Source organism: Achroia grisella, unplaced genomic scaffold (assembly GCF_030625045.1).
Source record: "Achroia grisella isolate CSIRO2021 unplaced genomic scaffold, CSIRO_AGI_Agris_v1 utg168, whole genome shotgun sequence".
In the NCBI taxonomy this organism is placed as follows: domain Eukaryota; kingdom Metazoa; phylum Arthropoda; class Insecta; order Lepidoptera; family Pyralidae; genus Achroia; species Achroia grisella.
Window position 1 is genome coordinate 381530 of NW_026712669.1, and position 24145 is coordinate 405674.

At 33.6% G+C, this 24145-nt stretch overlaps 2 protein-coding genes across 2 annotated transcripts in view; one reads left to right on the top strand and one right to left on the bottom strand.

Moving 5' to 3' along the window:
• The window catches only part of LOC131841415 (cationic amino acid transporter 2), a 49411-nt gene extending 41811 nt beyond the window's left edge, over positions 1-7600 (top strand). The window contains exons 6-11 of the mRNA XM_059189732.1: positions 3531-3768; positions 4227-4329; positions 4863-5023; positions 6016-6164; positions 6685-6793; positions 7431-7600. Coding sequence (XP_059045715.1) covers positions 3531-3768; positions 4227-4329; positions 4863-5023; positions 6016-6164; positions 6685-6793; positions 7431-7549 — 879 coding nt within the window. The 3' untranslated portion in view covers positions 7550-7600. The remainder of the gene's footprint in view (positions 1-3530; positions 3769-4226; positions 4330-4862; positions 5024-6015; positions 6165-6684; positions 6794-7430) is intronic.
• Positions 7601-12345: 4745 nt separating this feature from the next.
• On the bottom strand, positions 12346-14451 carry LOC131841424 (uncharacterized). Its single transcript, XM_059189741.1, has one exon. It carries the CDS (start codon positions 14449-14451, stop codon positions 12346-12348), a length of 2106 nt encoding a protein of 701 aa, XP_059045724.1.
• Between the last annotated feature and the right edge of the window lie 9694 nt (positions 14452-24145).

Here is a 24145-nt window from a genome sequence, read left to right on the forward strand (position 1 = left end):
ACATAATTTCTTTTCACACTTGATTCTATGAAAACAGCATCTCTGCTTTTGATCACACTTCTAGAGTTTGCTAATACAAATCTGTAACCTTTACTGTTGTCACAATATCCAATAAATATTGTTTTCTGTGCTTTGGCATCCCATTTCCTTCTTTTCTCTTTTGGAAGATGAACCATCGCATCACAGCCAAATGTTCTTAAATGACCAAGCTTCGGTTTACGCCCTGTCCACATCTCTTCAGGAGTTTTATAGGAGAGAGATCTTGTGGGCGTTCTATTATTAAGGTAAGCAGCAGTATGTACTGCTTCTGCCCAATATAATTTAGGTAGGTGTGCATTAATTAGCATACACTTTGCTTTTTCTACTAATGTGCGATTCATACGCTCAGCAACTCCATTTTGTTCGGGTGTGTAAGGCGTGGTTGTTTGATGTACAATACCAGCATGTTTTAAAAATTCAGTGAAATTATGGTTTACATATTCAAGTCCATTGTCAGAGCGTAGACATTTAATTTTACATTCCAATTGATTCTCTACTTCAGATTTAAATTGTTTAAATTTTTCTAATGCTTCAGACTTCTTATTCATGAAATAAATAAACACTTTCTTTGAATAGTCATCTATAAATGTAATGAAATATCTTGCATTTCCTAGTGACATTGTCTCCATTGGACCACAGATATCTGAGTGCACTAGTTCAAGCACTTTACTTGCCCTTGTTCCTTTGTAATGCAAGGGTAGACGTGTTTGTTTGCCTTGCAGACATGTTATACATATTAATTTGTCATTATTTTTCATTAGTGGTACTTCTTCAGCATTTTCAGTGACCCTTTCAAGGTCTTGATAATTTAGATGACCCATTCGTTGATGCCAAAGGTAAAAATCATGTGTATCAACATCGGATATGTATGCCTTTTCACTGTGCACATTTAGCTTGTACATATTGTTGATTAAACTTGCTGTTGCAACTATTTCACTTCTTCTATTTAATATTGCACAGCCCTTATCATTGAATTTTACTTGTCCACCATTATTAATGATCTGACTCACAGACAGTAGATTTGTGGCAAGCTCAGGTACATATAGCACATTTTGAAATAAAATTTTATTAATTTGGTCTTTTCCATTCCTTGTATCTAGACTTAATTGGCCACAACTTTTTACTGCCAAACACTTGTCATTTGCTACTTTGATTGTCTTTATGAGTGGCACTATTTCATTTTGTAATAAGTTATTGTGCTTAGTCATATGCATTGATGCACCAAAATCTATATACCAGGCATCGCTACAACTTGTTGAAGTCATAAATGCAGCGGCATAACTTGAACTTTCTTGGTGAGTAACTTTATTCTTCTTTTTTTGTTTTAATTTACACTCTGTGCTTATGTGGCCATACCTATTACAATTATAGCACCGTGGCCCTTTAGAGAAGTCTTTCTTATATACTTTTTTCTTATAACCGACAGCAAACGCTGAATTGTCACCATCACACATTTTAATATCTTGAAGGATTTTAGCTTTAACAGAGTCAGAACTAATTTTCATTCCTGAGCTTTCAATAGCAATGATCATTGGTTTGTATGACTCAGGTAGACCAGAGAGCAGCAGTGTACCGAGCCACTCATCGTCTACTTTAAACCCAATGTTACGTAGTTTGTGTGCTGTGGTCATTATTCTACTGACATATTCTTCAACATTTTGACATCCAGTTAGTGTCGTTGTACATAAGTCCCTGAGTAAACCCACTCGGCGTGTTAGCCCTGAATCATCGAATGCATTTGCCAAGTTGTTCCAAACTTCTTTGGCAGTCTTGGCTTCTTGAATGTGAACATAATTAACTGAGTCCACCAGTAAGATTATTTTCGATTTGGCCTTTAAATCACGTTTTAAATCAATACAGTTTTCATCAATTACGCAGTCCCACAGTTCCTCGTGTTCGAGATATGTCTGTACTGCAAATCTCCAAGTTGCATAATTGTCACGGCCGGTCAGCTTCTCGATTAATGCCAATGGATTGTTGGAAGTCATTTTCCGGAATAATTTATAACAACACTGGTTATTTTTCAGTTAATGTACATTTGTTACAGACGAACACGTGTATGTGTAGGTTATACTTGAAGGCAAAATTAAGAGTTTTTCTACTTTTCACTTTTAAAAAAACACAGATCAGGACTAGAACTGGGCCAATAACCTTGTTGATAATTATGAAATGATTCGATGCTTATGTACTTGTATAATAATTTATTTTAACAAAAAGACGACATCTTTTATTGTCTTAACAAAAACCGGAAGTGGGTCAAGGTGAAAGAATCATAGATAATAAAAATATAACAGAGAACACAAAAGTTGTACAGAGTAAGTTACTTTAAATATAGAGATTAATATATTCTAACAGCTAGTATAATGATAAATGTCAAATAAGTGTGATGCAGACGAAGTTGAGCGAGTCAGCTAGTGTAAAATTATAATAGTATAAAAATGCATGAAGTTTATCCCGTCCCGTTATCACTGGCATAGAAAACGTATTGTGATAGAAAAAATAATAAAAAAAGCACCCCCCAAAGAATACCCCCAAAGAATAGCAAGGCAAAGCGATGTTGACTATCGAACGAATTCCTGAATGAAGAATGATAAAATTACAGAATTGAGCCCTACACAACAATATTGTACGTGCAAACCTAAAGTAATTGGCAATTGATGAGAATAAAGTATTTATCTAACTATCAATTGAATAACATCCTACGACTGGGTAAAAATTATCCACTTTGTGGTACCTTCTGTTTTATGGAGATTTATAGTTTGTTTCTAATAGAGACTCAAATCAAACACACCTTCAATTATGACAGAAGAGAAGTGTGTTCAAAATCTCCTAAATATTAAGAAATAAACAAATAATAAACTCTGGACATTTAACACAGCGCCATCTAGTCCCATGCTAATCAGAGTTGGTATGGGTACTAGACAACTGAATAAATATATAGATTTATATTTTTTGTAAACACATACATAATATATATAGAAAACACTCAGACCGATACAAACAATTATACTTATGAGTACAAATGTTTGCACCGTGCGAGGAATGGATCCTGTAACCGCAGGAAGTAAAATGGTGAGCTAACCCGCTAGACCACCGAAGCCGTCAAAATCTCTTAAATATAATAGAGTTGATAGTTTTACCCTACAATAAGAGCCATCACCTCATTGATCATGCAATGCATGACTTCGATTCTTTCTTTTACTCATTTGATGTTTTGTGCTTTGTTCCTAAATTACACTAAAGAAAAATTTTGGATAGAAAGTCAGTAAATAGTATTAGACTCTCTACCAAGTAGACTTCACATCAAGCGAAAATAGTATCTATGTCTCCAATTTTTGTTAAGTTAATGTCAAAAGAAACTGAAAGTAATTAGATGCTTATGTATGCTTCGTTTTTTACCTAGTACATTACGCTGTTACTTTAAACCTAACCAAAGTCACGTAAAGAAAATAAAATAAAATTATTTCAATTGACTTCTACTTTATTTCCAGGATGCGGACGCACCTTTCCCACACGTCTTCACAGAAACCGGTCTGCCAGTCATCAAGTGGATAGTGACAGTTGGTGCGATTTTCGCGCTGTGTACCAGCCTCCTGGGCGCCATGTTTCCATTACCTCGGGTGTTGTACGCAATGGGCACTGATGGAGTTCTCTTCAGACCTTTATCAGCTATCAATGGTTGGACTAAGACTCCCGTGCTTGCGACTATTCTTAGTGGCTTGTTATCAGGTACGTGCTTTAACAAAAGCTGAATCAAATCTAAATATCTTTATTCATGTAGGTCTATTACAGGCTCTTGTGATATATCAAATCTATCGTCAGTTCAGATTACTTTCATAGTTCGAGTTTGACGTATCAGATATATGTCCAGATCTGATGCAACTTGTCATCTAAACGGATTTCAGGAATTTCAGTTACTCTTTTAGTTCTAATTATAAAGGTTCTGTAGGATATATCAATATTGAAAACAAACTATGTAATTGGACTATTGAATCGATTGTAAAATGTACGTATTTTCTATTCTCTCTTATTTTCTAGCCTCTTCGTCATAGCCGTAGCTAATCTTCGGGTTAACTCACTTATTAGTAGCAATAATTCCCAAAATAAATAAGACTGATTTTCTAAATGTAAAAAGGTAAATATTTCATGACGCTATCTGTCCTACTAATACCTAATTTTCTTTTCAGCATTAATGGCGGCGATCTTCAACTTGAACCAGTTAATCGACATGATGTCTATTGGAACTCTTTTGGCGTACACTATAGTTGCTACCAGCGTGCTTATACTTAGGTAAGCATTATTGGCACATTTTAAATTATATTGTAGTATTAAATTAAATCTCAACTCTATGTTCTTCTCTCAACTGTACATTGTGCTGACACATTTTAATGGCTTTCTATTCGATGGACATACTTCCTCAAAAATTTTATATGAAATGTGTATTACATATCCAATAAAAATTTGGAATCCACTTAGGTAGGTAGGTAAAGAATACAAGAAGTATGTAAAGATAGATATTGTAGGCTACAAAATCTATCTTTACATACTAAACTGAAGTCGCTTCTGTCTTGCTTCTTAGATCTTTTGAACTACGCAACAAATTTTAATGCAGTTTTTAGCAATAGATAGAGCTATTCAAGAGGAAGGTTTATATGTATAATACATTTACTTACACCCGTGCTAAGCTGGGGCTGGTAGCTAGTAGTAGTAGTAAATAAAAAATATGATAATAGCTAGTAATTAATAAGTAAACAATAACAGTCGACTAATTGCTGACTATCGCATCTGTGATTGCATTCGTGAACATATATTTTCTTAATAAGGTACGAGGATACAGATGAAGTAGCGAGCCATCTGCAGCGGTCAACCAAGCCTGTCCCGGAGACACCGTACACGGTTGCGCGGCAGACATTCAACCTGCTGGGTCTGAAGACACCTACCAATTTGTCAGCCATAATTGCCAAAAGCACTATCTTCATATTTTGTAAGTATTCTATTTTGTGATATTTAAAGTGAGTTTTATCAATGTAGCTTTATTATAGTCCTTTGCGTGGGTTCTTTTATATTGACTAATTCTGCAGAATCGTGCTTTGCGAGTTCTTGTGTGGCAGGGAGAGAAACTCCAACTAGTGCCTGAGACTTTTGAGTGTAGTCTTTAAAGGGCTCATTTCAATGCATTAACTTTTACCTTCATTAACCTTCACTTCTGGTGCCATTCTCCTTGACCCACTAAATCTGGCATGAATCCGCCGATGACTCCAATATTTACAATTATATTTTCTCTTATTTATATTTGATAATCATCAATCCAACTTTTAACTACTACGTTAGTTCAATGTCAATCCTATCTATCTATCTATCAATCTTTTTTTATTTATTATGAATTACGTCTCTGGATACAAGTCTTTTTGAGCCCAACCTTAACAAGTACACCTGGAATGTACTTTTCAGTACTGTAATAGAAATAGAAATAGAAATAATCTTTATTCAAATAAACTCATTACAAGCACTTTTGAATAGTCATATTTTGATTCTACCACTCATTCGGAATGCAGATTCATCACAAGAAGAATGAGCAAGAAACTTGTGTGTTGCTCTTTTTAATAGATGTTTTTTTTATATAAATAATTACAGTGTAACAAGTAAGAGGCATGCGACAATCAACATAGAAATCGCTACGCACTCATTATTAGTGTAATCAGATAATATTGTCAGTGCTATGTATTTAAAATTTTTCTACAAAAACATTATTATCGTTAACGAATTCTTCAATTTTATAGTAAGCTTTTTTGCAAAGGAAGTGTTTTATTTGACATTTAAATCTTTTTTCTGGCAGATTTATAACAGACTCTGGTATTTTATTGTAAAACCTTACGCAATTGCCATAAAACGAATTACTAACTTTAGCCAAACGACATTTAGGTACCGTTCTTATATTTAATTACCAGTATTAATTGATGATGACGGTGATTGCAGTCTTGGTAGCGCTGGTGACGTGTGTGGTGGCGCAGTGGGGAGGCGCGGGCGGGAACGTAGTGCTGGGAGTGCTGGGGGCCATGCTGCTCGTGCTGCTGGCCGTGCTGTACCGGCAGCCCAGGCACAGCGTGCGACATCTCAGCTTCACAGTCAGTACAAACTCCACTCGCGACGATGTCTACTCCCGAGTCTGATCTCAGTATCGACGTTGAAGAAAATTAAGATTGATGCTTCACACAATAACCTCAGTGATCTAGCGGTTTAACACACCAACTTACTTCTGATAGTAGTCGGTACGATTCCTTGCATCATGCGGAAACATTCTTCGATTCTTCGCGCGGCACAAACATTTGTATTCATGAGTATGATTGTTTATATCGGTGTGGGTGTTTGCTATGTATAAAATGTATGTATTTACGAGAAATGTAATCTATGTATTTGTATCAGTCATCTGGTACTCAAAACACAAAGCTAGCTTAACGTGGGTGTGTGTGATACATGACACATAGCGCTGTGTGAATTGTCCTCAGATGATTATTATTCATTGCATAAAATCTCTATTTACAAAATATACCGTCTTATTCATAAAATACATGTGTTTTATGTGTAATTTTAGCGCATTTGACCACAATGTTTGCAGATTTAATTATATTGTTTTGTTATCCGCAGGTTCCTCTAGTGCCATTAATCCCGTACCTAAGCGTGTGTATGAACGTCTACCTGATGGTCCAACTCGACTCACAGACGTGGATCCGGTTCATCATATGGCTGGCGATAGGTAAGATTCCAAATGTATATATTTTTTACGTACGTTATTAGAATGACAAACAAGCTGGCGGCCCATCTGATAACGGAAACCGTCACCAATATAAACAACGCTACAGACATACAGAACGTTAAGATATCATGTATCTTATCCAGCGTCCTCGGTTGTCTAGCGGTTTACTTCCGATAGTCGCGGGTTCGATTCCTCGCAAGGTGCAAAGGATTGTTTGCAATTGAGTGTTTTCTATATTATAATACGCATTTACAAAAAAAAGTGTATTTAAGTATATATATCACTTGTTTAGTGCCCTTATTACAAGTTCTGCTTAGCTTGGGACTAGGTGGCGCTGTGCGAATTATTCAGAATTACCTATTATTCTGTAATTTCACTGCCTAATCTCACTCTATAACCGAAACAGATTACAAAGCAAAGCTGCTTATTAACTGAAATAAATAAAGTAAGACTGGTATACCCACGCAAATGGAAAATTCTTTTTACATTCTACCTCTAGAGTTACAAGAATACGGTGGATACAAGAGAAGTTAGCTGGCCCAAAAAGTTTTTATTACCTAATATTATAACAATTACTTTCGAGACCTTAGCAAAGAGTTTTTAACCAATATAATAATCTTTACAAATTTTCCTGCAGGTTACCTCATATACTTTATATATGGAATTAGAAACAGTTCATTGAACGAGAAAAAAATACCAATAGCACACAGTAATGGCAAGACAGAAGACAAGCATGACATGACCACGAAGTTTTGATCGTCCAATCAAATCAAATTAGGATCTAAGCTATGTATATATTAATATAGTAATTTGTGAAGGTACACTCCTAATTATATAATTTATTCATCCATAGTTTTACTTTTTAATATATTGGACAGTTTTTTTATTACAATTTATTACGGCACTGGCTACTTGTACTTGTGCCGGTTTTAGTTAAATGACGTGAATTGTTGCCAATCAAAAATAGATTTACAGCGCCGTTTTTACAGGGATCTAAATCACAGGTTTTTTTAAATAGAAAAACAATTATGTAATAAAATTAACATTGGAATTATTTGTGCGTTTAGTGGTTATAGTAATATAAAAATGTAGTAGTGTAGTATACACATTTTTTACATGAGTGAGAATATTTTTTTTAATTATATAAGTACCTATACTAATTAATAATCTTTCAATTTGTTTATTTACCATATGATATAATAACATTAAAAGTCTCTGTCAAATAAACTTTACAATTTCAGGTAGGTGAATTTCAATACTGAAACAATATATGTAGCTATGACCTTTAAAAAATATTACTATGACCATGGTGTGATATCCAATAAATTATTGATAAAAATTGCATGAAATAATTTAAATTACTACTTAACAATTGTAATTATGAACGTTTCTTCAGAAGACGTATTGTTATTCAGACTAAAATTTAAATTGTACTTATAATTACCACAAATTATGCAGGGATAACTTTTAAACATCTTTATGTTTATTATAGAATCGTGATATTATGTATTTTTTATGATAAGTGACTTCACTTTTTAAATCTATGAACGTAATCTGTATATTTTGACAGCTGTCACAAAATGGCGGACTGAAACCGTTCCTCGGCTTAATTATGTTATTATTAACAATTGGATAATGTAATGTATTAAAATTGATGGGTTTGCATAAAACATTTGAGAGTTGCAGCTAAGTTGTTGCTGTTTCTGCTGCAGAATTGTAAATTTTAGTCCGTTATTTAGAAGAATTGCTGAATAATATCTTTACATAAAAAAGACTCTGCTTATATTCTGATTACTAGGATTTTTTTTTAATCCTTACGTCATTTGTAAATGGATACTTACATGATGGAACAGAATGTTTAAAACAATAAATATATCCATAGGTGACAAATATAAATGTTTTGTACATAATAATTTAATGTGATACAACTACAAATATTAAATTATTATATTGTATTATATATTAGTTAATAATTACTAATTTAAGAAGACAATTTCAACTTAACATTATTAGGAGGTGATTACGTTATACAATATATATTTTTTATGTTTTTGATGCATTTTTAAATCAAAAGTTTCGGTTATAACATTAATGACAGTTTACTAAAAAAGTATTAATGTAAACGATCGTACTTATATGATTCAAGAAATTAAATTGAATAGATAGAAAAACTAATAGAATATGATCGAATTTGATAACGTTATAACCCTCTTATAGAATGATACCACTTTAGTGTAATTTTGTATTATAATAAGAATATTTGCGAATAAAATTAATATTGTATATTTAAATAGAACTAGTTACGGGCTATTTCAAATGTCTTTTGTTTGTAATACTGTAAAAAACTTAAAATATAAGGGTGCAGTGTTCTTGATACATGAGTGGATAGTTATCTCTAAATGCACGACTCGATCGAGGTTTGAATAAACCCTGACATTATGACGTTGATTTTTGATTTGCCATAATTTAATGTTCTAAAATATTTTCTTACTATATTATATTTTAAATTATGTAATAACATTCATGAAAGGTTACTTACTGTAAATTTATATTTGTGTAGTCTGTGGTATCTTAAATTTGATAGCTACGTCCTGCCCTAAACGGAGATGCACCGAAAATCTACCTGAACGTCAAGTAAATTGGCTCTGATTTCGCTACACACGAGCCCAGGCATTTTCATGCGCTCCTATATCCTCCTCCTATATCCCCTGATTTTGTGCCGTATGAAGCCGTTATAGGGTAATCTCCACCACACTGCTCCAATGTTATCCTTGATTTTAGTGTCGTGTGTTCTAACCGCATTCAGGCAACTTGAAAATCTGATCTTAGTACTGTACATCAGCAATATTAATCACGCCCAAACCGTGTATAGACTATTGACTTTTGGGACGCCTTGTGTTCTAAAAAAATCTTATAATACAGTAAGAAAAATATAGTTAATTTGTGTTAAAATTAAACTAGTCTAAGAACATAACAGTTAAAATATGTTTTGTAGAAGTTAAAAATATTTAAATAAGAATACATGCATACAGAAAACAATATAAAATACTGACAGCTCAATGGTCCAGATAGCTTACGGACTTACTATCGATCTTCGCGGGTTCAATTCTCACAAGATACAAACATTTGTATTTATAAATATGGTTGTATCTGAGTATTTTGTATGTATATATTATATATGTATTATATAAAAAAAATGTAATACATTATTTGGGTGTATAATATTAATCTTTGAGTAGTTTTATTTTATTTTATATTTGAATGTGAGACAATTAGTTTGTGATTTTATAACTTATAAGAGTATATCTCGCAACGCTTGCATTATTTATCAATTTCCATTTTCAATTGTGCAGAGTTATTATTATTATTGCTAATTTATTTTCTATTTACTAGAACGATAATGCAGTAAGTGTTTCTTGAAGCTACCACTGAATCTTTGAATTTTATGGGTAAAATTAATATAAAAACAAACTATAAATTAGTTATGATTGTTTTAATAATGATGTTTAAGAAATGTACTGTAACAATATTTCTATATTCAATTCAAACGTGGATCGAATTACGACGGCCTGAGCCGAGGTTCGAACACTAAACGGTACCCATAGACTAGTCGTATCCGTCAGGCCTAGAGCCGTAGAGCCTTCAGCCGCTCCATAAGTTATCCCACGGGTTTGCAGTCCCATCTGCAGTCGCCCCTTATCGTCCGGTGAAGCTGTAAAGGCCAGCTGCGGCCAACAGCCTTAGAATAGTCCCAATAATATAGTATAACTTTTAAGTAATCATTTGGATATATAGATTTGTTTTTATTAACGAATAATGCAAACGTTGTGAGATTACGAAAATTAATTTTCTTATTTTTAATTATTTAGATAGGGATTAGTTTTAATATTAACAAACTGTGATTCAACGGAGCTGTTCGTTATTTTGTGAAATTATGAGTAATAAATAATTTTATAACTTTGAATCGTTCTTTATTTTAATATTTATAAACAATACGGATTTCATGCAACTTCTTAAGTGGACATGGCTTCAGTGGTATGGCAAGTATTAGTTTGTATCGCTGTGGATATTTTTCTAAATATATGTTGAATCGCAAATATTTTTTGTGTGTCAATTTATATTTCATACTAGCTGTACTCCCGACTTCGTCCGCGTGGAATTTAAGGGGGTCTTCCTGAAGACGTCCGCGCCGCGATATTCAGACAGCCCAAAAACCTCGAAATGAAACACCACATACGAGGGAAAGAGTATAATGATATCAAAAAATGGTGTTACAAAATACTGAATAATAAAATTTTACAATTGTGTATATCAATCGATGAAAACGAAATAATATCGAGTTTCAGAAATCTAACAGCGCCATCTAGTATTCATTTCGGAACTAAATTACGTAAACAACATTTGCATTCTACAGATAATCATTGTGAAATATATAACCTATTTGCTACATTATTTTTATACTAACAATACTATTTAATTATACAGATACTACATTTATAATCAATACATACTAGATATAGTGGCGCCCTCAACATTCCGCCCACCAAGAACATGCTGTTCTTCCAACAACCGCCCACCGTGCAATGTATATCTAAATTTAAATGAATATCTTTATGAAACATAAGGGTCTATTGGAAGGCGACATATCTTGATGAGTGGACGCTTAATTACAGAATTTCTACATCTTAAACTAACAACACGAATCAAACCGTCGTCTCCTGGATGTACATCAATGATTCTGGCAAGGGACCACTTCCCGGGTGGTAAATTTTCGTCTTTTACAATAACGAGATCTCCTATTTTAATATCGTTATTGTGTCTTTTTGTCCATTTCGGTCTCTGTTGAAGTCTGCTCAAATATTCGCGAGTCCATCTGTCCCAAAAATGTTGTACCATTCTCTGTACTAACTGCCAACGATTTAAACGGTTTATATTATCTGTGATGTACGATCTTTCCGGAACTATAATAGGTGGTACTCCTATCAAAAAATGACCAGGTGTTAGAGGTTGTAAATCATTAATATCATCACTAATTGGCGAAATGGGTCGAGAATTTAAGCAGGCTTCAACTTGAGCCGTAACCGTAGCCATCTCCTCATAAGTTAATGTGGTATTGCCCAGAATCCTCTTCAGGTGAAATTTAATCGAGCGCACGCTTGCTTCCCATATGCCTCCGAAATGGGGCGCATTTGGTGGGATGTTATGCCATTCAGTGCCATCTCTAGCAAGCATGTCTAAAATTTCTCCATTAACAGTGCGCAATTGTTCTTTTAACAGGGCTCGTAACTCCTTGTTACCAGCGATAAAGTTAGTGGCATTGTCGCTCCACATGTGACGGCAGTGTCCTCGTCGAGCGGTAAATCTTTTGAACGCAGCAATAAAATCGACACTCTCTAAACTGCTTACAATTTCAATGTGAATGGCCTTTGTTGCCATGCAAATAAATATACATAGATAACCCTTAGACGTTTTACAACCTCGACCCTTAGATATACGCAAGTCAACAGGTCCAGCAAAATCAACTCCGCTATGCAAAAAGGGTCTTGTGGGTGTTACTCTTTGGGAGGTAGATCGGCCATTAATTGTGTACCAATAGTTGCACGGTGTCTGGCACAGATAACACATCTATGCACTTCTTGCTTAATCATTCTCTTGACACCGAGAATCCAGTAATTCTGTCTCAAGAAACTTAGCATGAGAGTTGGACCCCCATGTAAAGTTTTTTTATGTGCATTTGCGATAATTAGTTTGGATAAATAATGACAATCGGGCAAAATTATCTGATGTTTCGCTTCTTCAGGAATATTAGCGTGTCGTAAACGACCTCCGACTCTTAATATGCCGTTTTTATCTAAAAATGGACTAAGAGATCGCAGATTGCTGTATTGTTTTACAGCTTTACTGTCCTTAATACTCGCTATATCCTTAGAAAATTCTTCTTGCTGACATATAAGGATGCATGCTTTCAATGCATTGTCTAATTCTTCAGCTGTTACATGTTTCGGGAATTTGTTTATCCTTCTCTGTCCGAAACGTTTACAAAGTGCTATTACTCTCTGTAGTCTTGTCACTGTAGAAAATCGTGTAAATATTTCTGAAAAGTTATTCTCTATCTGTGTTGTAAATACTTTTACCGGTCTTTGTTCTATTTCTCCTTCTTTCAAATCTGGTAGGGTTATCATATGTTGTATAGTATCTCTTCTCAGCCATTCTGGCCCTTTCCACCATAATGTCTCTTTCTTTAACTTAGATGCAGTAACTCCTCGAGATGCTAGATCAGCAGGGTTCTCCTTGGATGGTACATGAAACCAATGATGACCAGGTAATGAGGTTATTATATCAGATGTCCTATTTGCCACAAATGTCTTCCATGTGCTTGGATGTTTCTGTAGCCAAGATAATACGACGTTCGAGTCAGTGTATGCATAAATGTGCTGTCTTGGTACATTCAAATGTTCTGCAATCTCAATAAGCAGCCGTGTTAATAAGACCGCTCCACATAACTCCAAACGTGGCAACGATATAGTTTTTACCGGAGCCACCCTAGTGCGAGCTGAAATTAAATGAATATGGATCTTATGGTTAGAATCTGTAACTCTTGCATACACTACTGCCCCGTATGCTACAGTGGAGGCATCTGAGAATCCATAAAGTTCTAGTTTTGTATCTAAACTAGTTGTATTTAACCATCTCTCTACAGTAATATCAGATAAACAGTGTAATTCTTCTCTGAACTTGAGCCAATTATATGCCAAGTCACTAGGCACTTCTTGGTCCCAGGTTACACCAGTAAGCCATAGCTTCTGCAAAAAAATCTTACCAATGATGATAACTGGCGCAAGCCATCCCATTGGATCAAATAATTTGGCTACATCTCGTGCAATAGATCTTTTTGTCACTGGAGATGATATATCTGGAATATCTACTGAATACTGAAACTCATCTTTTGTTCTGTCCCATACTATTCCTAATGTTTTAATTGTACCTTCCAGTTGAAACTCTAACTCAGTAACTTCATCATCTGCTTTTCTCATATAACTTAGAAGCTCTGTATCATTAGTATTCCACTTCTGTAACTGAAACTTGCCAGCAGCCATTAATCCATTCATCTCATCATAAATCTTTTTAGCGGTTTCTATTGTATCTGCACCTGATAATAAGTCGTCCATATAAAAATCTGTAGTTGTAATTTTTGAGGCCAAGGGATACTTATTCGTCTCCTCCTTTGCAAGCTGATGCAGAGTTTTTGTCGCTAAATAAGGAGCACTGGCAGTACCGAAAGTGACTCTAGTCATTCTATAATGTTTAACGTCTTCAGTAGAATTGTTTCTCCAAAGGAGACGTTGATAATTTGAACTTGCTTCGTCAACTTTAATTTGCAAATACATTTTTGTAATGTCGGCCACTAAACAGATCTTGTGGTATCGCCATCGTAGAATGATGTGGCGTAAATCTGGTTGAAGACGAGGACCAACCATGAGACTATCATTGAGTGAAGTTCCGTTTTTGTATTTACACGAAGCATCCATTACAACTCTCACTGTCGTCTTTTTCGGATTAATCACGGCATGATGAGGTATATAAACAGCTGTTGGTATCTGTCGATCATGTTCCTCGACTATCTCTTCCATGAAATCTAAATTTAGGTACTCCTTCATGACATGACTGTATTGTTTCATTAAATCAGAATCTTTTTGTAAATCTCTTCTCCAATTGTATCAGTCGTCCTTCAGCTATATCTCTCGATGATCCATATTGACAAGGTGGATTTGCTTCTCTAAATGGTAGGCGTACTATAAATCTACCACTTTTATCTCTAGTATAAGTCTCCTCATACATTTTCTCACATCGACTCTCCTCTTCAGTAAGAATCTTCTCATGTTTAGAATCAGATTCCATCTCCCAAAATTTTTGTAGTAAATTATCCTCAATTGTTAGATGCATACTAGTCGTGATTTTGTAGCTTTGTATAGTCTCCTCATTGTGCAACCGGCCTAACAAAATCCACCCGAGGTATGTATTTTGCGCTATAATGGTACCACGGGGGCCTTTTCTTAATCCTTCTTTCAGGATCTCACTGTAAATTTCTGCACTCAACAGGATATCAACCTTCCCAGGTGTGTCAAAGTATGGATCTGCTAAATCCAAGTTGTGCAGATGTAGCCAGTTCTGTTCGCGTATTCGTTGAGCAGGTAGTGCCCGAGTAATCGACTTCAAAACAAACGCCTGTACTGGTACAGTGAAGTTTGAATCATATCTCGATTGTGCAACGAATGTAACCATGCTAGTGGATGTGAGACTTGCTTTGTCATTGTCGCCCAGTCCATTAATTGTGCATCTGACTGTAGTTTTCTTTAATCCAAGGAACTGTGCAGCGGACTCCGTTATAAATGAACCTTCGGATCCCGGGTCTATCAGAGCACGCAAAGAATATGTAGTCCCATTTGTTGTATGAATTTTAACCAATGCTGTGGCCAACAGCACATTTTTGGTCATTTCCTGGTCCGCGTAATGGGCCGCTACATTGTGTTCGACTGGTGTTGTAGCTACTTCAGGTTGTCTATTATCTCGTATGTGTGAACTTCCTCCTGCATCTGGAGAAAGATGATCTGAGGTGTTTCCTTCGGGGTGAATAAGTGAATGGTGTTTCTTACCACATCTCCGACATGTAGACCTTTGTTTACATTTGTCAACGGTATGATACGGAATCAAACAGTTGTAGCATAATCTGTTCTGTTCCACGAAGCGTTTGCGATCAGTATATGTAAGGTGGGCAAATTCCTTGCATTGATATATAAAGTGATTCCCGTGACAATATTTACAACTAGTTTTGAAGGTCGTGTGAAAGGTGTTCTGCCTTGTACTAGGTCTGGACATGGTCTTTGTGGATTCCAACATCTCAAGAGTGCGAAAACGTGACTCAAGGTAGCTGCATAATTGTTTAAATGTCGGCAAGCTATTACCGTCGTCTTCTAGACTGATTTGTTGTTCCCATAAACGGATAGATTCTGGATCTAATTTAGTGACAGTTAGGTGAACTAGAATTGCATCCCAACTCAAGGTGTATACTCCAATATTGTTCAATGCACTTAGACATTCATTTGTTGTGTCAAGCAGGTTTTTAATAGTTCCTGCTGATTCTGTAGATAGCGACTTTTGTGACAGTAATCTTTTTAGAATAGATGTGACGATAAATCGTTTATTATTATATCGCTTTTGTAATATCACCCACGCATCTTCATAATTAGCTTCACTTATGGGTATGTGTTTTAATAATGTTGCTGCTTCTCCACTCAGACTAGACTTAAGATAATGTAGTTTTTGTACGTCCATAAGTGCTGAATTTCGATGAATAAGCGACACAAATAAATCATGAAATGGTATCCACTCGGAATATATTCCTGTAAATACGGGAATATTAATATGGGGTAATTTTAATTCCGGAGTCATAGCTGTAGGTGCTTTCGACTGAGACGACGTGGTCTGATTACTATCTGAAGTCGGATTAGGTGAACAAAATGTCTTAAGAATCTCCTTCATCTCACATTTAGCAGCAGTAAAAATATCTTCAGTTAAATCATAAATTTCATTCTTTATGTAATCTGATTCATGTATATTAATCTCAGTGGTTATCATTAATATTTGATGATTTTGTTTAAAGTTGTTCCATAAATCTTCTAACAATTCTAATTTTACTTGAGCGTATGTTTCCGTCAGTCTAGCTTTAGGTGTTTTCTTAAAGTTTTTTAAAGCCTTGTCTAATTGTTTATGTAATTCAATTTGTGTTTTAATTAAATTCGCCATGTTAAATTATCACAAAATAAAGTCCAAATAAAGTATTCACAGAAACAATTTACTAATCAGAGAAAACACAAAATGTCATTTAAACAGTATATTTTAAAGTCCTTGCAATGCAACACGAATTATTCTAAGTCTCTGACAGATGCGTATGGTTACAAGTTAATAAAATATTGCAAATATTTCAAAGTTCCAAAACACTCAAATTTCTAAAGTTATTAGGAGTATCAAATTTTTCTATTTGATTAGAAGAAATTATTCAATGTTTTTAGGAGTATTCAAATTGCAAGTTTTTAGGATTATTAAATTTTAAAGTTTTTAGGAATGTCTACTAAATTTTTCACTACAAAGTTACTTTTAATAACTTTTAATTCACTAAGTTCCACTTTTAATTATTTTGTACTCACTGTTCTTTAAAGTCCAAAGTCCTTTGTCACTTTCACATTTTCTTCACTTATCCACTTTTGTCACTTTTACTTTTTCTTCACTTATCCACTTTTGTCACTTTTCTTCACTTTACCTTTTCACTGTCTAAACACTACGACGCGATATACTAAGCGAACGCGATTTTTTTTAGAATCCGGCTGTCGAAAGACCAAATGAAGACGTCCGCGCCGCGATATTCAGACAGCCCAAAAACCTCGAAATGAAACACCACATACGAGGGAAAGAGTATAATGATATCAAAAAATGGTGTTACAAAATAATGAATAATAAAATTTTACAATTGTGTATATCAATCGATGAAAACGAAATAATATCGAGTTTCAGAAATCTAACAGCGCCATCTAGTATTCATTTCGGAACTAAATTACGTAAACAACATTTGCATTCTACAGATAATCATTGTGAAATATATAACCTATTTGCTACATTATTTTTATACTAACAATACTATTTAATTATACAGATACTACATTTATAATCAATACATACTAGATATAGTGGCGCCCTCAACACTTCCTATGTGATGGGTTGAAAAAATCGATTTTTTTTTTTTCATAAATTGCTCCCTTAACATGTCTAGAATACGGTAGTAAAGCGATTTTAGAAAATTCGAAGTCGTTTTAAAGATACAGCAGGTAAAAGAAAGAGCTGTTCGGAGCGGTGAGTTGGCAGTTAGAGACCGGGCCTATTGTGTACCGTCGGCTTTATACCTGGCCTCCCTTTTATTAATATATTTGTTTATACAAGTTTAGACACGTTTCTACAGACTTAAACAGAAATTTCTATTGTTATAATATTTTACCGAAGTTATTTTAGTCTTGGTTGAACTTCGAAGAGAGCAACAGCTACAAATTATTTTTTTTCATAATGAGTGGACGGAAAGGAAGTACGAGTGGATTGGTTCTTCTGATGAAAACCCTCAGCATCAATTTTGTCCAGAAGGCGAAGACAGTTGGTGTAAATGGCGTAAGGCTGAAGCTAATAATGAACTGGACCAATTTCATCACGATAAACCACCTCTAATTCCGCAAGTCCTATCTATAAAAGCTATCAAACCGGTTTTCGAAGATTTATCGAAAGACGAATTATTAATTCGTTGTTTAGGAGCAGAGACACAAAACAATAACGAATCTTTGAATTCTTTGATTTGGACTTTCGCTCCTAAACATCTTCATTCTGGTCCCAAAGTTGTTGAAATTGCTAGCTACTTAGCAGTTGTTATCTTTAATGAAGGTTTTCAAGGTATTTTAAAAGTTATGTCGATTATGGGATGCCCTGTTGGTCGTGAAGCCCAAGCGTATGTTGAGAAACGGGATGAAAAGCGAATCTTACGCTCTGAGCGGCGCGTAAGTGATGTCGTTAAACAAGCCAGGATTGACTCAAGAGCTGAACAATCTGCTTTAAAAGAGTTTCACGAGGAAGAGGAAGGAATACTCTATGGACCAGGCATCGCCGATTGAGAGTAAGTTGATATTTTAATAGTTTTTAACGGACTTGAAACTTTAAACGCGTTTTTCTCAAAACTGTGTTTTTCAAACTTTCCTCCATTGTATCTCAGAAACGGCTGGACCGAATTACTTGAAATTTACAGGGCACACTCAATATATGTAAACGCATGGAATGAACTATTATCAATCGAAAATTTTCAAAACTTCGATTTTTTTATAGCAAAAAACAAAAAAAAAACGCCTAATTTGCAACTTTTATTTCAAATGTCTATCAAAAATCCAATTTTTTTTATATTCATTTGATTATAGGTCATTCCGTGCTTTTAAGCCTACAAATTAAAACGCCGTTTTTTTTTTTTTTCAGATAAGCCGATCAGCCGGAATCGTGGAGGAAGTGGGAGCTCTTTTTTTCGAGGCGGGGGTGTTCAGAGCGCTGTAACTCTAGTTTGACTGAATATTTTTAGCTGAAATTTTATATTTATACTGTCCAAATATGTGTTAATAAATGATAAAAAACTTGAAGCTCTAAATATTTACTGGTCGTAGAAAAAAAAATCCTAAAATATCCCTAAAAAACAGGCCGCCACATAGGAAGACCCCTTTAACGTTATTTTTCTAAAAGAAAATAACTTTTCTAAAATTATAGTAGCCTAAGTTAGTCCTTATTACATCAGCTACCTGCCAAAAAAAGTCATCAGCCAAAAAAGTCAAATGCATGGAGTAAATATTCAACACGTTTTATATTACCACTTTTGGTTCCGTTATTCACATCGCAGGGAAAGGCAATATGCAGCATTATTTTACCACTTAAATGGTATATGTATAAGTATAAAAAAAGTGTACCATTCAACAATATACTGCGTCTGTACATACGAGGTCATCTTTATCATCGATTAAAAATCTTATATATAAAATGTATATCAAATAAAAATCATATTAGAAGCAATAAAGTTTATTAAAACTATAATTAATGAAGTACATAATCAAATATAGTATTTATAAACATATATAGTAACGTCATAACTATAAACCAAGAATAGCGCGTTTCTACAAAAAAAAACTATAGTAATATACATATAGGTACAAAACAGAACTGTTTAAAACAGAGTGAGTCACATCGAGTTGTTTAAACATGACATGAAACATGTATAAACAAGTAAAAAGATACAAAGTACTCAAAAATTAACAGCATTTAAACAAAAAAAATGGGAATACGACTCTAAAGTTTTATAGTCGATGTCACATTTCTTTTAGTTGATGCAGATTATTAATAACCATACCATCAAAATACATAATACAATACTATCTTTTGACAAAATGGCAATAGCATATGCTGGTAATCACCCTATTGTTCAAAATTAGAATTTAAAAATGAATCTGTACTTTTATAAACATGTACAAGCTCGAAAGAATACGAGTTGAGTGTCTTGTCAGTTCCTCTCAGTTCGAAAGCACTCTGAACTGACGGTAGACTGACATTCAATAAGACTGTAATAAACTGACATAATCTCATCTCGAAATCATTCCAAACTGACAGTAGACTGACATACCATAAGAGTTTGCAATAGATCTAGTACATGAATAAAGATATTTTTATTCAGAACATGTCATTTTTTACAAAAATGTTAATCGTGTAACAAACATTTTTTAGCTACAGAACTGTTTGGTTCTTTTCTATGGAATTTAATTAATTAAAAGACAGTGACACAACACTCCAATAAATAAACTATATTTGTATGTCTACAAAAAATGTATATATATGTATGAAAGAAAAATGTATATATGTAAAAAGATTTCTTGTTGAAACGCGATACAGAACTTAAGTAATTGCCACCAATCGTCGCAGATTAAAAGACAAAACGAAAAACATATAACTGTGGGCTAATTATATAACACTATATGAAATTGTTTCTGTTGAAGTTGTTATGCAATATAAAATCATTTCAATTAAAAAAATGCGATGAAGTAAGGTCGATTGACGGCAACATAAATTATTTCTATCGATAAAACACTACTATGAACTTGCAGCGGAATATTGTTAATCCGACCAATTTGAAAAGTGAGTACATTAGATAGCTTATACATTTAGAAGCATACATTTTAATTTATTGGGTTAATACACTAGTTGGTTGGTTGTTAGGGTTACTAAATCGACATTCGATAGAAATATTTATTATCGATATGTAAAGTTGCGTTTACGTTGCAATGCTAGTTGACAGCGTCAAATGGCGTCAATATAATCGCATTATTGACAGATGACGTCATTTTAACTACGTTACATACGAAAATCGTTGCGATCGAAGTTAGATAATTAGCCCACTGATTTACAATCGTTTATATTTCTTTGTAAAGCAATAACTGCAATTATCTAATAGAATGAACATAAAAAAAAAACAGAAATTTTAATATTCACAGCACGTGTTGATAGGAAAAATTATGTTATCACAATTTGTAGGTTTACTTCATGTTAGATAGGTACATCTTAATACTAATAGGTATCATGTGAAAATATGACAATAAGTTGGTTCCGCTTTCACGCAAAAACTACTGAACCGATCATCATGAAATTTTGTACACCTGTTCTTGGAGGTATTAGAATGAACAAAGGATACTTTTTATTAAAAAAAAACAAATATTTTTGATTTTATGCGAACGGAGCCGCGGGTAAAAACTAGTAATAAATATAACATCAAAAATAGTGGGTGGAAATAATAATTAATATACGTTAAAAATAAATTACATTAAATGTAGTTATAAATTAACAAGAAATCTAATTATTTATAATAGAAAAAAAATCTTACAAAACAAACTGTACTAGTAATTTAAGTATTCAAATAGATTACAGTTAGTTACAATTTTATTCGAATTAATAGAATAAAAATTATTAATTCAATATTTTAAGTTTTCAAATAGTGCAGTTAGTCACAATTTTATTAAAATTAATAGAATGAATATTATAAAAAGAACATTACACTATAGAATATTCGAGAAGAAATCCGAGTAACTAAACTATTTTACTAATATTATACACGCGGAAGTTTGTGTTTGGTACTCTTTCACGCAAAAACTACCGAACGGATTTTGATGAAACTTTACAGTAAAATAGTTTATACATCAGAATAACACATAGACTACAAATTCCGTGGGGGTGAAACCAGATAGTTAGTAATAATTTAACTTTATAAACAGGTAATCATTTCTTCCAGACCCGATTTAAGTGATGAAAATACTTAACAATATTTTTCTTTCTTTCTTAAGTAACAATGAATCTGATTCTCTTACACTAAAGCGCTGTCATACAGCCCTAATACTGACAAATTAGTCACAACACTCATTACAAAGACAAATTGATTGGTTACAACACTTTGGTGGAATATATAGGAACCAAATTGGAGATTACTAAGTGTTTGAGTAATACACGTAGTTTAGGGAAATTATTACAATATTCTGAGTTACGTCATACCAACATATCATATAACTAATATTATAGAATAGAAAATAGAAAAATTATTTATTCAAATAAACTTAAAATTGAGCACTTTTGAATAGTCAACAATCGCAAGCAATGCTGCGGGGGGCGCGGCTCGAGGGGTGCGAATAGCATCACACCGGCCGGCCCTCACTTCTGATCTCGCCACCGATTGACGACACTTGCGCTATTCCAATAAACTCTCTGTATTACTTATTTTAATTATACCAAGTCAGTACAGTCCATATAAACATTTAATTTAAAAGTCCTTAGTTAAGGGCCCTACGACCAGCAGAAGACCTACGAAAGATAAACAGCTTAACTTTCGATAAGCTGTTTTATTACAAGAAAATTGAGTTAGAAACAAACTTAAATATTAATCACTTTTAAATAGTAATATTTTTTTTTCAATTCACCACTCATTCGAGTTGTTTTATCAGAAGATTGAGTAACTTACGTGTTTCTCTGTGGTTGCAAATGTGGTAACATTACATTTTTAACTTATAATATGTGAATGAAAACTGAGTTAGAAACTTGCGTGTTGCTTTTTTAAACAATGCTGTAACTTTACGATATTCTTAAGTTAAAATATAACTACCAAATAGCATTAATTCGTTATATAGATATCCAAATAGTTGAGTGACTAAATAATAGTAAATTAGTCGTAGTGATTAGAGCAGACCAGTCCTTACAGGCAGAAACACAATAGTCAAGTTAGAGTGTTTTTATTTTTAAATTAACTCTACTATCACAACACCGGAATTAAGTTATTCTCAAAATGGTGCCTTTATTCCAGATTAACAAAGGTTAAAATTCAGTGGCAAAAATTGAAAGCTTCAATCTAGTTTATAGAATAAATAATCAATATGATTTAGTAACATATTCAAAAGACTGTAATATATTCCCTTATACACATATAAAAGTTATAATAAATACAATTTGACAGCACAATTTTTTCTCGCGGACATTAAGAGTAGGGACGGCAATCTGAGATCGATTTGTCGATAAATCGATTTAGAGCATCGATATTTCAGCATAGAAAATCGAGTGATTTCAGAGAGATGTGTATGTCTCGTTAAGAACCATAAAATTAGTTTAACAAAATTACTCAAAAACTCTAATAAAATGAGGTGGTACTACGCTCCTTTCGTTCCTTCCATCGTAAACAAAATCTGATCTAATCTGACTAAATCTATTTTTTTTACGATAGTACCTTTGCTTTGTTGTATTTGCTGATATTTATGTACATAGTAAATTAGTGTCTTCGTATAATTTTACTGAGAGTGAAATCGATTTTGTTACGATTCAATTATCGATATTTTTCGGAAAGAATCGCCATCCCTAAATATCGTCCATTTTACCAAAATATTCTAATATTTCACAATAACTACAAAACACGCAATAATCTCATTAATGCTAGAGTTTTCTAGGCAGTGCTTTTGTGTCTATGGTACCTGTAGTCAAATGACAAATGATGACAAAACTATTATAAAGTGGAAACAAACCGATTTTCGTATAGGTTTGTATTCACTTTAAAGGAAAGAAAGGCATTCATTTATGGTTGTGTCCACTTAATAGGGTAAAGTCCATATTCATATGGGTTTCGGGCTACTTTATACGAAAGAAACCCATTACAATACGGGTTTATTTCCATCTATTGGACAAAATACTGACCGTCATCTATATACTCATGAATGCAAAGGAGACCATAAAAACATTGATATGCCAATCCTAAAGACTAAGATGATATTCCTCCACATGTACAGTGATAGCATAATTTTATTATATGTAAACAGAACGCTATATGTACAATCTCTTTCTTTCTCATACACACAGTGGCATCATCATAGTAGTTAGAATATTTGTCTATGGACCTGAAGTTAAATGAATTGTTACTGTTCTAAAAATATTGTCTTTGAGACCATATATAGAAACGTAATCGTTTCCCAAACGTATACGTCCCATATTTGTTATATCCCATAGACAAATATTTATAGAATGGTAATAAGTTGTAAACATTTGGGAAACGATTACGTTTTTATATATGGTCTCAAAGACAATATTTTTAGACCAGTAACAATTCATTTAACTTCAGGTCCATAGACAAATATTCTAACTAGTATAGAATGTTTTGTGCAATATCATTCACCGCTAGCGTTAGTGGTCCCGTTGGTTATAAGTTATAACATA